At 48.0% G+C, this 12,202-nt stretch overlaps 1 protein-coding gene across 2 annotated transcripts in view; it reads right to left on the bottom strand.

The window, feature by feature from the left end:
• COL5A1 (collagen type V alpha 1 chain) overlaps window positions 1-12,202 on the bottom strand; it is a 136,647-nt gene that overhangs the window by 56,732 nt on the left and 67,713 nt on the right. For both annotated transcript variants that reach the window (XM_030507193.1, XM_030507194.1), the window contains exons 10-13: window positions 10,083-10,124; window positions 9,200-9,262; window positions 3,232-3,306; window positions 1,661-1,753 (exon numbers count right to left, since the gene is read on the bottom strand). In XM_030507193.1, the coding sequence (XP_030363053.1) occupies window positions 1,661-1,753; window positions 3,232-3,306; window positions 9,200-9,262; window positions 10,083-10,124 (273 nt within the window). The remainder of the gene's footprint in view (window positions 1-1,660; window positions 1,754-3,231; window positions 3,307-9,199; window positions 9,263-10,082; window positions 10,125-12,202) is intronic.

Here is a 12,202-nt window from a genome sequence, read left to right as displayed (position 1 = left end):
ATGGGGCATCCAAAGATGTGTATAGTCCCACTCTGGCTCAGACCCTGGCACGTGGAGGGATGAGGAATTACCTACATTTAAACCAGATGAGAATCTGCCTCTGCAGCCCAGACCCCGTTTTCCATCATTGCGTATAGACACAATAAAATGGATGCTTTTGGCAACAAATCATTTAAGGTAAACATCAGAACTGTGCCTGGCCAGGCTATAGGGATGTGCTCACATGCATCTATGATCGTAGTCCAGGTTAGGAGGATTTTTTCTTTACCATCCTGAGAGATCAATTTTGGAGGAGTTTTTCCCCTTTTTTTAGTTACTACTTAAATACCCTGCTAACAGAAAGAGAATTCTATTTGCACCAGGGGGCTTTTAGCTCCGTAATTAAGGAGTCATGGAACCACGCATCAAGTCAGTAATCCCCATGTTGGGTAATGGGGCTGGTCCACACTTTAAAGCATCACTCAGGCAACTCGTTCCCTCGTGACAATTGAACACTAAGAGAGTTGTAATTATCCGTGTACTCCGGTAATTAAAATCTACCCGCAACTGCACTTGGAATGGCATAAATATTGCACAAATGCCACGTGTTGTGGCATCTTTTCACAACATCCCATTAAAAGGGAGATGCTCTGAAATGCCATCAGCGGGGACAGCGAGTGCTGCATAATGATACCCAAATTTAAAGGGAATAAATCAACCTGAAAATGTAATTAACAATGATAACAAGAAAAACTACCCCCAAAAAGGAAAGAAGATGTCCTTCCCCCGCAGGACATATCCTGCCATACCCTGCAGCTTCCCCACAAAACAAGTCATTTATTTCCCTTTCTGCTTTGGTATCAGGGTTTTCAGCTGAAATTGTCTAACAATAGGTTGAAGTTAACTAAGAAATAGATATTTTTTTTCCTTTATGGAACTATTCAACTTCTCATCCACAGCCCAGAAGCCGCCCGGGATTTGTTTGTTTGTTAAACTGAACATTAATTCAAATAAATAAAGCCAACAAAACCAAAACAGAGAATGAGGATTTGGAGGGAGGGGTGGGAGGTTCTTTGGGTTTTTCATTACAGGCCCAATTTTCAACAAGCAGGAAACAAAGAACAAAACCAGAGAGCCTGAGAAAGCAGATGCTTCTCATGAAATGCTTGTCTGGTCACATTCCCAGCAAAAGAAAATGCAGATGGAAAAACTGTAGGCAGGCTTGAAATTAGGAAAATTAGGACTGACAAGGTAGCACCAGACACAAAACCCACCAATATTATCCTCAGAGAACATCCATGGACAGGAAAACGGAGTGGCCGGTGGCATCAGGGCTCTGTACTCTACCTGAATACATATAAGCTCAAACTCCTTTGTAAGAGGGGGGTTGGATGGAAACCAGAATGGCCTGAGCTAGGCCAAACCCCTTGTTATAAACCTAAAAGAGGCATGTGCCACCCAGCTGGGTGGAGACCCCAATGAGCTTTATTTCATTCAAGGGTGAAATAATTTGCTTTCTGGCTTATCTCAACAAATCAGCCCAAGAAGCCTGTGCTAAAGTGACCCCCACAAGCACTGCGGATGGTGCGAGTATGAAGACATCTCTGATACATTTATCCTGGTCCTCCTCTGCTTCCTCAGGTACCTGCTGCAAGAGGCATTCCCACCAGCCTTCACTTACCCTGGCTTGCTGCAGGATGGCTTGGGCTTGGGCCTCCTGGGCTGAAACAAGAGGTCCTTTCGAGCCAGCATCTCCTCCTCCACTAAAGCGGAACTGACGGGGACAAGATGCAGAAAGCAGGTCACAGGGTTGCTGTCCCTCTGCCCTCATGCTGGCCTGACCCCTCAACAACTCTGTTCAACATGACCAGCCCAACCCCGCTCTTCGGTCACCCAGCTCACAGGCACAACCTGACTGTTCTCCACATCCGTACCTACACAGCAAACTCTACCAGCTCAAAGTAACCCAGAGTAAGAGGGTCTGTGGGCTCTGAGCTGTAAGGACCTCACACACCACCCTTTAAAACTAAATGCAAAGTTCTCACAGGGCTGATATTCCTCATGCGGATGCTGTTGGCCAGGAGACCGCCGGAGTTGGGATTGCATCAGGTTATTTGGCTGTAGCTGCCTGTTTACCCCAGGACAAAGGCTGTATTTCTCAAGCATGGCAGTGTGCTTCAAAGAACAGAGTCTGGCCTACTGTTCAAGCCAGGATCCTTCAGTGTACAAAGGATTTAAAAACCCCAAGCATTAATGTTTTATTTTCCCAAAGTTGAAAGGGAAAGAGTCTCATGTTTTCTTCTGCCTCTCCCACCCCCAACAGCTACAAGCCCACTTCCCAGGACACACACCCTTCTCCTGCTTTAACTGCATGTGCATTTGGGGTTTTGCAAGAAGGACTCTGCAGGCTGCAGAACCTACTTGGACAGCTCTTTCACCTCCATTTCACCTCTGCCTTTCACTTGGTTGGTGCTAGGTATATGACCACATGAACTTGGCAAGCAGCTTCAAAGAGATGCAATTTATAGGCCTACAGTTGGTTAGTGTAGGGACCAACAAATGCATTGTAATGGCCAGCTAAGCTCCATGTTGAGCACTTGGCCCAGGCTGTCCCAGGCGTCCTGCCAGGAACCTACACGAGTATCACCCTCCCATTTGGAGCCTGGACAAGAGCACTGTGGTTTTTCACTAAAGACTCTTTCCCTTTGGTACCTAACCACTCATTTGCAGCAGCTGGTTTCCATAGGGTTTTCTCATTTCAAAGCAGACACAAAATATAACCATTCCTTTAAGCATCCCAGGACCAAGAAGGCTGACTCGGTACTTGCTAGCTTCAATGCAAATTAACCACAGGTCATCAAAAGAGACAAGTTCATTCCAGTCCTTACAATTGTAGCACCTGCTTTGAAGAGCTGTTTGAGGTTCCTCACTGCAGGAGGGAGGGTTCTGCCCTTGCAAGTGTCTTCAGTTGCTTCTTCATGACTCTCCAGCCCAGTCAGAAACACTTAAGCTTATTCATCCTTTCTGGAAATTCTGACCTACTTGCCCTGTGCTTTTGACTGGTGAAGAAGTTACAGTGCTTTGCAGAAAGTAAACTTACCAGGGGAACCATTTGGATCCATCTTTTACACCAAGGAAAATGTGTCCTTGATGTAAAAGAGATGGGAGACTTCTACAAGAACAGGCACTAAGCAGTACCAAAGCCAAGAAGCCAATTCATTTAAATGCTTTCTTAGTTAAGCTTGTACTTACTGGCAGCATGAGCATTGTCCCAGGTGGTCCTGGTAAACCATCTGCTCCTGGAAGCCCCGGGCGGCCAGGTGGTCCCTACAAGAAACAAGAATAGAAATAAACTTCTATAACGTCATTTTAGTGATGTCCATATGTAAGTAGTCATGGCTGTAAAGGCTTATGTCATGACACAAAAGGCTCCCTATCTTGAGAGGCAGCCATTGAGCGTGTGGGCATCCTGATGCTATGGCAAATTTTGTGGAAGCACATCTGTAAAACACACTATTTTCCTTAGTGATTCCCTCTTGTTACATCCTGGCCTTCGTATTTCCAGGGTCTGCCATGTGCAATTTTCGAGCGAGCAATAACGTCTCTGCAACGTTCCAAGTTAATGGAATCGATGTTTAGTTGGGTCTGTTAAAACCTATTAAAAATGTATATGAAACTTCATAACTCAGGTCAGTGAGATAGAAACGTGGAAAGACAAATACATTTCTGCACATGTTCAGTCATCTGGGTCATTCCGTTTTTCTCTCTTCTGTCTTTCCTTTAGTCCTATGAGGCTACTTCTATCTACAATGGAGTGAGTGATCCTGTCAGTGGCTGTAAATCAGCAGGACTCTGAGGATCCCCATGGAGCTGTGCTGATTAACATCAGTTGAGTATCTTTAACTCAACTAAAGAAACAAGCATGCAAGTAAAAGATCTATTGATGAAGCTATAAATAATCAAATATGGCCAATTTTCCTAAGACAGCCCATAGATTATTCGCATTCCCAATTGCATACTTAGCAAGAAGTTGGAGTCAACCCAAATTTGCACATCCATCCAACAATCCTACATGCAGTGAGGATGACATCCAAGTACTCAATGTGCATGCCTGATCACAATTTTCACACCAGCTCAAGGAGCTGAAGGCAAGAGTGACTTATCATGTCCCATCAAGGCCAAGAGGAGCCCTGGTGCTCAGTCCATGGCAAGGCAGGCAGGGTTGCCTGGCCAACAGCTCAAGCTTGAGGACTTGGACACTCCCCTAGTCAGTAAACATCAACAATAAATCCATCTGTGAAGAAGCAAAGCTCTTGGAAGGGCAAGCAATAAGCATCTATGTTAGTTCTTGCTGTCTTTGACCTGCCTGAAGCCCTCCAGCCCATGCAGACACCAAACAAAACCAAAAATAAAACCCTGACACAAATCACAGACATCTATGGACAATCTACAGGGACACCAAAGAGACAGACCTTGACCCAGGAAGCTGTGCACTCACCCCACAAGGCAAAGAGCGGTGGATAAAGATGGGAAAGGGATGAGGGAAAGGAAATAAGTCACAAGGTCCCTAAAAATCAAAACAGTTTAAACAACTGACCAACCAAAACAAAGCATCTGATGTTTTATCCCTGCTCCACTGTCTCCCAACAAGATCTTGGTGCACTCTTTTGCTCCTTGTTCTTCCCTTCCCTCTACACCATGTTCAACTTAACATTTTCCTCGTCATTTCCCTCTTAAAAAGGAACCCAAAACACTCAAGCACTAAATTAGAGCCCAGCTCCAGGGTGGGGGTGAAGAGCTGCTGTGCTCCACCCTGCCCCAGCCAGCCCATCACCCGGCCGGGCTGTGACTGGACCCGCACCACAATTACAGGGCAGAGCCAAGGACTGCACCACAACCAGCCTGGAATAACAGCGCTGATCCCCACACTGCAGCAACAGCACTCCCCCAGGGAGCTAGCAGGAAAGAAATAAACCCAGCAGCAAACTCAGTGTTGAAGTGAGTCGGCACAACACACCGGGATACCCATTTTTCAGGGCAAGCTCATGATGTTACATTCATGCTGTTTACTCAGCCTGGCTGCCACCGGAGCCCCTGACTCCGCTGCTGTGGTGCAGAGGCCAGGCCCATCTGCTGGAGCAGAAACACAATAAATAATTTAGGCCAGGCTCATTTTCTATAATAAACTTTCTTCCCTCTCTCTCTTCTCCTCTAACTCCAGTCCAGCAAGTGATGGATCAGGAATGAGCTTGTTTATCTCTCTGTGGGTACTCTGCCTGACAAACGTTGATGCAATGTTTTTATACATAAACACCTCCCTTTGTTCCATGTTGGGTGTGTGAGGTCTTTTCCTTGTGGGGTGGAGCAGCAGGGGGCAATGGGCTGGAGGAAAATCAACCCCATAAAGCACTTTGTAAATTGAAATTCATGAATGCCTTTCAGAAACGCAGCATGCCAGCCCCTCAGCTGGTGTAAATCTGTGTCACTCATTATGTAAATAGAGATTTGCTGATATATAGCAGCCAGGGATGGGAACTTCAACTTTCATTTGGTGCAGTGCTCTAAAATGCCATGCTGAGTGCAAACACTAATGCAATATTTCAAGGGAATGTTTCAGCTGAAACCTCAGTGTTAGTGCTGAGGCTCCTGGAGCAGCAGGCAGTGACAGTGGTGCCCAGCAGCCCACAAGTACTGAGAGAGCCTCAGGATTTGCTTGAAGTGTCTCAGATTATTTTTCGGCCCTGGTCAGAAAATTCTGCAACAGAATCTCTTGCAGTATTTGGGGTCTTGTAGGTACAGCAGTGCTCACTGGTGGTAAAAAGGGCACCCGGAACACATCAAGCCTTCCAGAACCCCAATAAGGATTTTAGGGATCCTATTACACCTCTGAGATGCAAATCCATCCTTGGGGTAATAAACCTTTTGGGACACAATGACTGTATGGTCTTGGAAGTTACAGCTATCATTCTGTGACCAGCCTTTCCCAGGAACAAGCTGATCAAGCCCAGAGCACCCCAACACCCAGATTTCCAAGCACACAGTGGGGCTGGTGCAGAGCTGCAGTTTGCTCTAACGCTGCACCTCATCACATTCAAAGGAGCACATTTCCACCCTTCTACTTTCTTCATTCCAGTGCAGAGTACCCATCAGAGACTGCTGGTCTCCTCAGCACCATATTTCCTTCTACCCACCGCTCAGAGAAAACCAAGTCATCCTAAACCACTGTCCTCCCAGATGAGTCCTCTGAAACCTCCCACAACCAGGCTGCTCTGCAGCTTTCCCGGTGGCACAAGCTCTTCATGTTGTAAAATAACTGGGATAAATGAACAAACTGACATGATGAATAAAACAGAGCTAAATGAGTGTTGGCCAATATTAACATAGCTGAATATTATTGGTATATTAATTCAGTGCACCTGCCTGATTGCAAATAAGAAATCTTTCTATCAGATGGAAGCATAGGAAACGTTCCTCACCACACACATTGAAGTGTCATGTAAATTCATGAGCTGTGTGCAGGGTTAATAATAAACAAATTAAAAGAGGAGCTGCTGTAATTGAAAAGGAGTATTTTAATGCAGTTGCAGTTCCTGGATCTGCAAGTTCATCACTTCTCTGTGCACAATATGCTGTATAACATTCTGTTCTGGCCACACAAAAAAGCAGGATGTGCTAGAATGCAAATCACGTCTCATTTCAGGGTGTGGAGCAACATCTTTGGGGACAATGTGTCTGCTGCTGCCTGGCTTTGCACAGCCGCTCCAGAGGAGCCTGGCCAAACATCTGCATCTGCCTGGACCAAGGGCAGGAACACAGACTGCCTCACCACCAGGGCAGCATCCATCCTGCCAGGCAACTGAACACTTGGGAGCAGAAGCAACGTGTCAAGGAGAGAAGAGGAGAAAGCTGGGCAACACGCAGGACCCATGCAGGATGAAGACCCACCAAGATCTTGATGAAGCTGCACAGCTCTTTTTACTAATCCTAGAACACTGCAAGACTGCTGAGGCCTTGCCCGTCCCCTCTGAAGTCCCACACCCAAGGAGGCAGAGTCCTCCTGTGGTCCTGCTGCTGGACAGCGCAGGAGGAACCATGACCACAGCATCTCAAGGGTTAAGCCAACCTCGCTGAGTAGTGGCCCTGGCTCCCAGCCATGGGCAGAGCCTGCAGCTGCCTATCGACTTTCTGAGCTTGCAGGCACCAATCGATGGAGCACAGTCAGGGCCTCTCGTTCTCAATCATGTCACAACCACAAGCAGCATTATTACTGTTCCATCAAAAAACAATAACATACACCAGGAGCGTAGATGAGGTGGGTTCTTTACAGCACTGCTCCAATGGAGCCAGCAGGCTCCAGCCAAGTCCCCTGGGACCGAGAAGGTAACAAAGAGCCTTAATTAAAAAAATACAGGGCCCAGGTTAGAGTCCCTGCCACAGGAATGCCCCAAACATTGAGGCAATCTCCTCAAGCACACCTTAAACCCACAGCAGAACCTTCCCAGTGCACGCCAGCAGCGGTTTTACTTTTCCCAGTGATTGTAGTTTGCAACGTCCATGTCATGGGGCTAGGAGGTGAATAATGAAGGTTTGGAGCCCTCTGGTTGCTTTGTCCTCCAGCAGGCAGGAAAGCTGGGAATCTAATCCCTCCTGGCTGTGTCCCCAGGGAAGGCAGCCAGGTCCCAGGGGTCCCAAACCCACCCCGATGGGATAATTTGGAAAAGCACCAACTGCAGAGGGGCAGTTTCCCATCTCTTCCTTATTGCTGATGAGAACCACCTCAATGGGAGAGGAATGACAGCAAGGGCAGGACTGGGGAAGGACAACAGCTCAAGGGTACATCAGACAGGAAAGAGAACAGCTGGATTTCTGTTCTGGATTTCTGGAAAGCAAAAAGCTGGGACATCGCATGTGCAGGCACATCTCCTGTGCTCTGTGTCCCTGCTGTCCCCCTCCCTCCTGCGCTTTCCAGGAATAACTCCTGAAAAACAGACCTCCAGCCAAGCCTGCCTTCACAAACCCACCCGGAGGCACATTTATTGACCTTTTTGCTAACTGGACTGTCAGGATGCCTCAGGCTGCGACTAGCTGCAGGTGGAGGCTGATGCTGGCGCTGCTGGGAGCCCACTGAAACAGCAGAACACCAGAAGCTATTTTGAAAGCATATCAGACTGAGCTCAACACTGACATGTACCAAAGCACCCAAACGGTGTCCAGTTCCACATTCCATTTGTTTTCCTCACAAAGCTGCTGAAATCAGTGGATTTACTGATGCGAAGCAACTGCTGCTGGTACACGCGGCCCCCGCGCTGCTGCTCAGCTGCCTGCAGCACGCACTGCTCCGCTGGGCTGCCCTTAGCAGGAACCGCTCTGCTCCTGCCAGCACAGCCCGACATCAGTGCTCCATCACCCAAACCAGCGTTGCTCAAGGGCACTCCGGTAGTTTTAGACCCAAACCGAGCTGCACCAGCAGCCAAGAATGATCCCATCTCAGTTCCCGAGCATAGCCAGAGGCCATTGGTGCTATGGTGAGTATTCCACTAGATGCCAAGGCACAATCCCTGCTGAGCACAGGGCTTGAAGTGATGGGTAGCCTGGTCCCATCTGATACCAGCCAGGGACCCACTAGCCTGGCTGCCTCTGCCAGGATGGGGGAATAGGCTAAAATAGGGTGAACAAAAGCAAAACCTTGTATTGGTACAAGGGCCATTTTGGAGACTCAGCTCACAGATTGGGTTTTAATTTCCAGCAATCCCAAGCACATGTTTTGCTGCTCACATGGTGCTGGTCACCACGTACTGACCTGAGGCTCGAGCCCAGCAGCTCCCAAAACCACAGGTCAGTCCTGACCCTGGGTGAGGACCCAGCAATAATGAACACGCAACTCTGACCAAAGTGTGGTGCTCAACTGTGGGATTTGGGTCTCAGTCCACAAAAGTGCTTTGGGAGCAGCTGAGACACCCAGGAGCTGGAGACTTCTGCAGGCAGCAGCTTACAAAGCAGCGGCTGCCAGTGACAAAACTGATTTAAAGTAACATCAAAACCAAGATGCAAACCCCAAGTTTCTGCATTGCTAAAACACATCCATCAGTCTCCAGTGCTCACTGGTACTGTCCAACAACCTACTACAGCATAAACAGTATTTTAGGGCTCCACTGATACACCACAACCCCACTTTGCACATACAGAATGACCCAAAGAGGAGGAAAACACAGGTACTCACTCTCTCCCCAGGGTCACCCATTAAGCCCACAGGTCCAGTTGGTCCTGGAGGTCCTGGAAGACCCTAACGTGGAAAAGACAGGAAAAAAATAAGCTGCTAATGGAAAATGTGTTCTTATTCGTAACACCGTAACAACTATGCTGCAAAGTGCAGTTACTTATAACATTGTAACAGCTATGGTCGCAGTGCCATTACCTACAACATTGTAACAACCACAGTGCAAAGTGGAGTTACTTATAACATTGTAACAACTATAGTCATAGTGCTGTTACCTACAACGTTGTAACAATTACGTTGCAAAGTGCCATTACCTACAACATTGTAACAACTACAGTGCAAATTGATGCTACTTATAACATGGTAACAACTATGGTGCAACAAGCCATTACTTATAACATTGTAACAACTACATTGCAAAGAGCCGTTACTCATAACATTGTAACAACTACATTGCAAAGAGCCGTTACTCATAACATTGTAACAACTACATTGCAAAGAGCCGTTACTCATAACATTGTAACAACTACATTGCAAAGAGCCGTTACTCATAACATTGTAACAACTACATTGCAAAGAGCCCTTACTCATAACATTGTAACAACTATGTTGCACAGTGTCGAGTCCTTGTAGCAAATATGTTTCACTGTGTTATTTGTAACTCTGTAACAAGTGTGCTATGTATTTGTAACGTATGTAACAGAGCAGGAAAAGCATTAGAGCTTTCTGTTCAGTTTTGCACCAGGAAATGGCCTCAGAGCTCTCTCACACTCCCTGGGTGTATGGAAGCAGCAGAGCCTGGGGCCGGCAGCATGTGCAGCCCTACACATACATCCAGCACCCCGGAGCCGCGCGCACCCTTCGGTGCGGACAAAGGGCCACTTACTGCTGGGCCTTCGGGACCGGGAGGACCTTCCACCAGCATACCCTGCGCAAGGGAAGAGAAGACAGAAGCAGATTAGCAAGGCACATCCTCAAAGTCGCTTTGCCCACAGGGCTGGAAAGCCCAACGCTTCCTCTGTTCTGAAATATTCTTGGTGCTGGGTGCGGGTATCCCCGAGCTGCAGTGTTTCCACTCTCTCTGGATGAGAGGCACAAAAGGCATTGCCCACTGAAAAGCCAAATATCATCTATTTAAATCATACGGGGCATGGCAAAGTGGCCCCAGCCCCATACCCACCCTCACCCAGCAGAGGGTCACCTTCCCAACCACAACCCTTCGCCCTCAGCTCACGGCCAGCGAAGGGCAAACCCTGGGGTACATCCAGCCTGGATGATGCTGGAGCAGGAGAAAAACTCCTCTTCAGGAAGAAGCTGAACCCAAGCAGCTTAAAAAAAATGTTAATAATCAAATAGTGAGTGTTTTAAATGACTTTCCCAGCAGCCTGCGTGCTGTGATTTATCTGTGTACCCAGGAAATCACTGTGTGGGCAAAATGGTAGAATAATGTTATTCCATTCCTTCTAATCTAAATATTTTGTCATAACTTTAAATCAGGTCTATCATGTACTCAGTGGAATCGAGCTTTTTCTCCCTCCCGCCCCTCCTCATGGCTACATAAAAGGCAGGAAAGAACTCTCTCAATAATCCCAGCAAATGCTTTCCTGACAGCATCAGGACAATCTGCTGAGAAGAGCCCCACGGTGAGCACTGCCCTGTTCCCTCTGGGCCAGTGACCATGACCCCAGCAGCACCCAGGGCAAGCCAAAGCCATCCCAGCACTGCCCAGTTGATGGACAGCAAGCAGGGACACTTATCCTATGGGATAAAATCTGCCAGTAAAACCCTGTAGATAAGCAGTAAGTTCATACGGGAGAAGCCAGGAGGAAGCAAGTGCATGGTCTGGCCTTAGGTCACCCTTGACAGGTCTCCTGGACTCAGCTCCAGTGCTAAAAGCCTCGGCTGACCCCGTGGCAGCCAGTACAGCAGAACAGAGCTGAGCTGAACCCATTTGAAATGGCAAAGGGAAATCCAGGCATTCCTGCCCCAAAAGCCACAGTCTCTAAGCCCAGAGGAGCACAAAATAGGGTAAAACACAAACCATCCCTACTTCCATTAGTGGGATGTGTGTTTCTGCACCACTAATGCACGGCCAGTGCTGTTTTCTGTCTCTCCCAGTGTCCATGCTACTCATTACCACCTCGTATAAAACCTGGCTCCCACCTCTCTTGGATGTGTGAGGGGAAATTTGCTGCTGCTGCCATCGCAGAAGCAAGTGCCTGTGCAGCCATTCTTCAGCAGGAAAGAATTTAGGTCATGAGCTTCATCCTATTTTGACAGCAGTTTCCCTGCCTGCCATGGAGACACTGCTCCTGTCTGGGTGGGAATTAGGCTCATCCCTAAACAACATTCCTCTGACCTGCACTAAGTGTGGGCTATTTGCTGTTGGAGGTGACCAAGAAGACGCTGATGAAGAAGGTGTCACCCAGGACATCCACTAAGCACTGGCTCCTGTTCAGGCACATGATGACATTGTGCAGGGAACCCCGGAGGTCCCAGCAAACTTTTCCCCACATGGACACCCCAAAGTCCATCCCTGTTGAGATCAATAGCGGCACATTTTTCTGTGGCAGGCTCCAAACCAGACTCTAGTAATTGTGTCTGGGCTGATGCAGAGCTCCAGCCCACACAGGTCTCCCCAGGACACGTTTGAGCTGCTGGGTGACCATGCCATGGGCTGAGCATGCACAGCACTGAGATTCTGCTTCCCGTGGCCAGCTGCAGAGCCTGGGGCCGCTCCTCAGCGTGGGGGAAGAGCCGGGGCTAATGAGCCGATTTGCAATGCAAACATCCTTGGCATCCTCCCATATTTATCTGTTGGTTTATGTTGAGCTCAAGCTTTAGGGACATCTGGAGATTCTCTTTGGCAAGAAACCGCCACTGTTTATATGACTGCTCATCAACAGGAGCAATGGAAACGGGGGAGGGTTTGGGGACCAGGACCAGGAGGGAGGGAATGCCACCAAGTGCGATGCCTTGGGGGTAGAGCAAGCAAACCATGGAGTG

This window comes from Strigops habroptila, chromosome 15, assembly GCF_004027225.2.
Source record: "Strigops habroptila isolate Jane chromosome 15, bStrHab1.2.pri, whole genome shotgun sequence".
Classification (NCBI taxonomy): Eukaryota; Metazoa; Chordata; class Aves; order Psittaciformes; family Psittacidae; genus Strigops; species Strigops habroptila.
The sequence above is the reverse complement of the archived record's forward strand: the minus strand, read 5'-3'. Positions and strand labels throughout refer to the sequence as shown.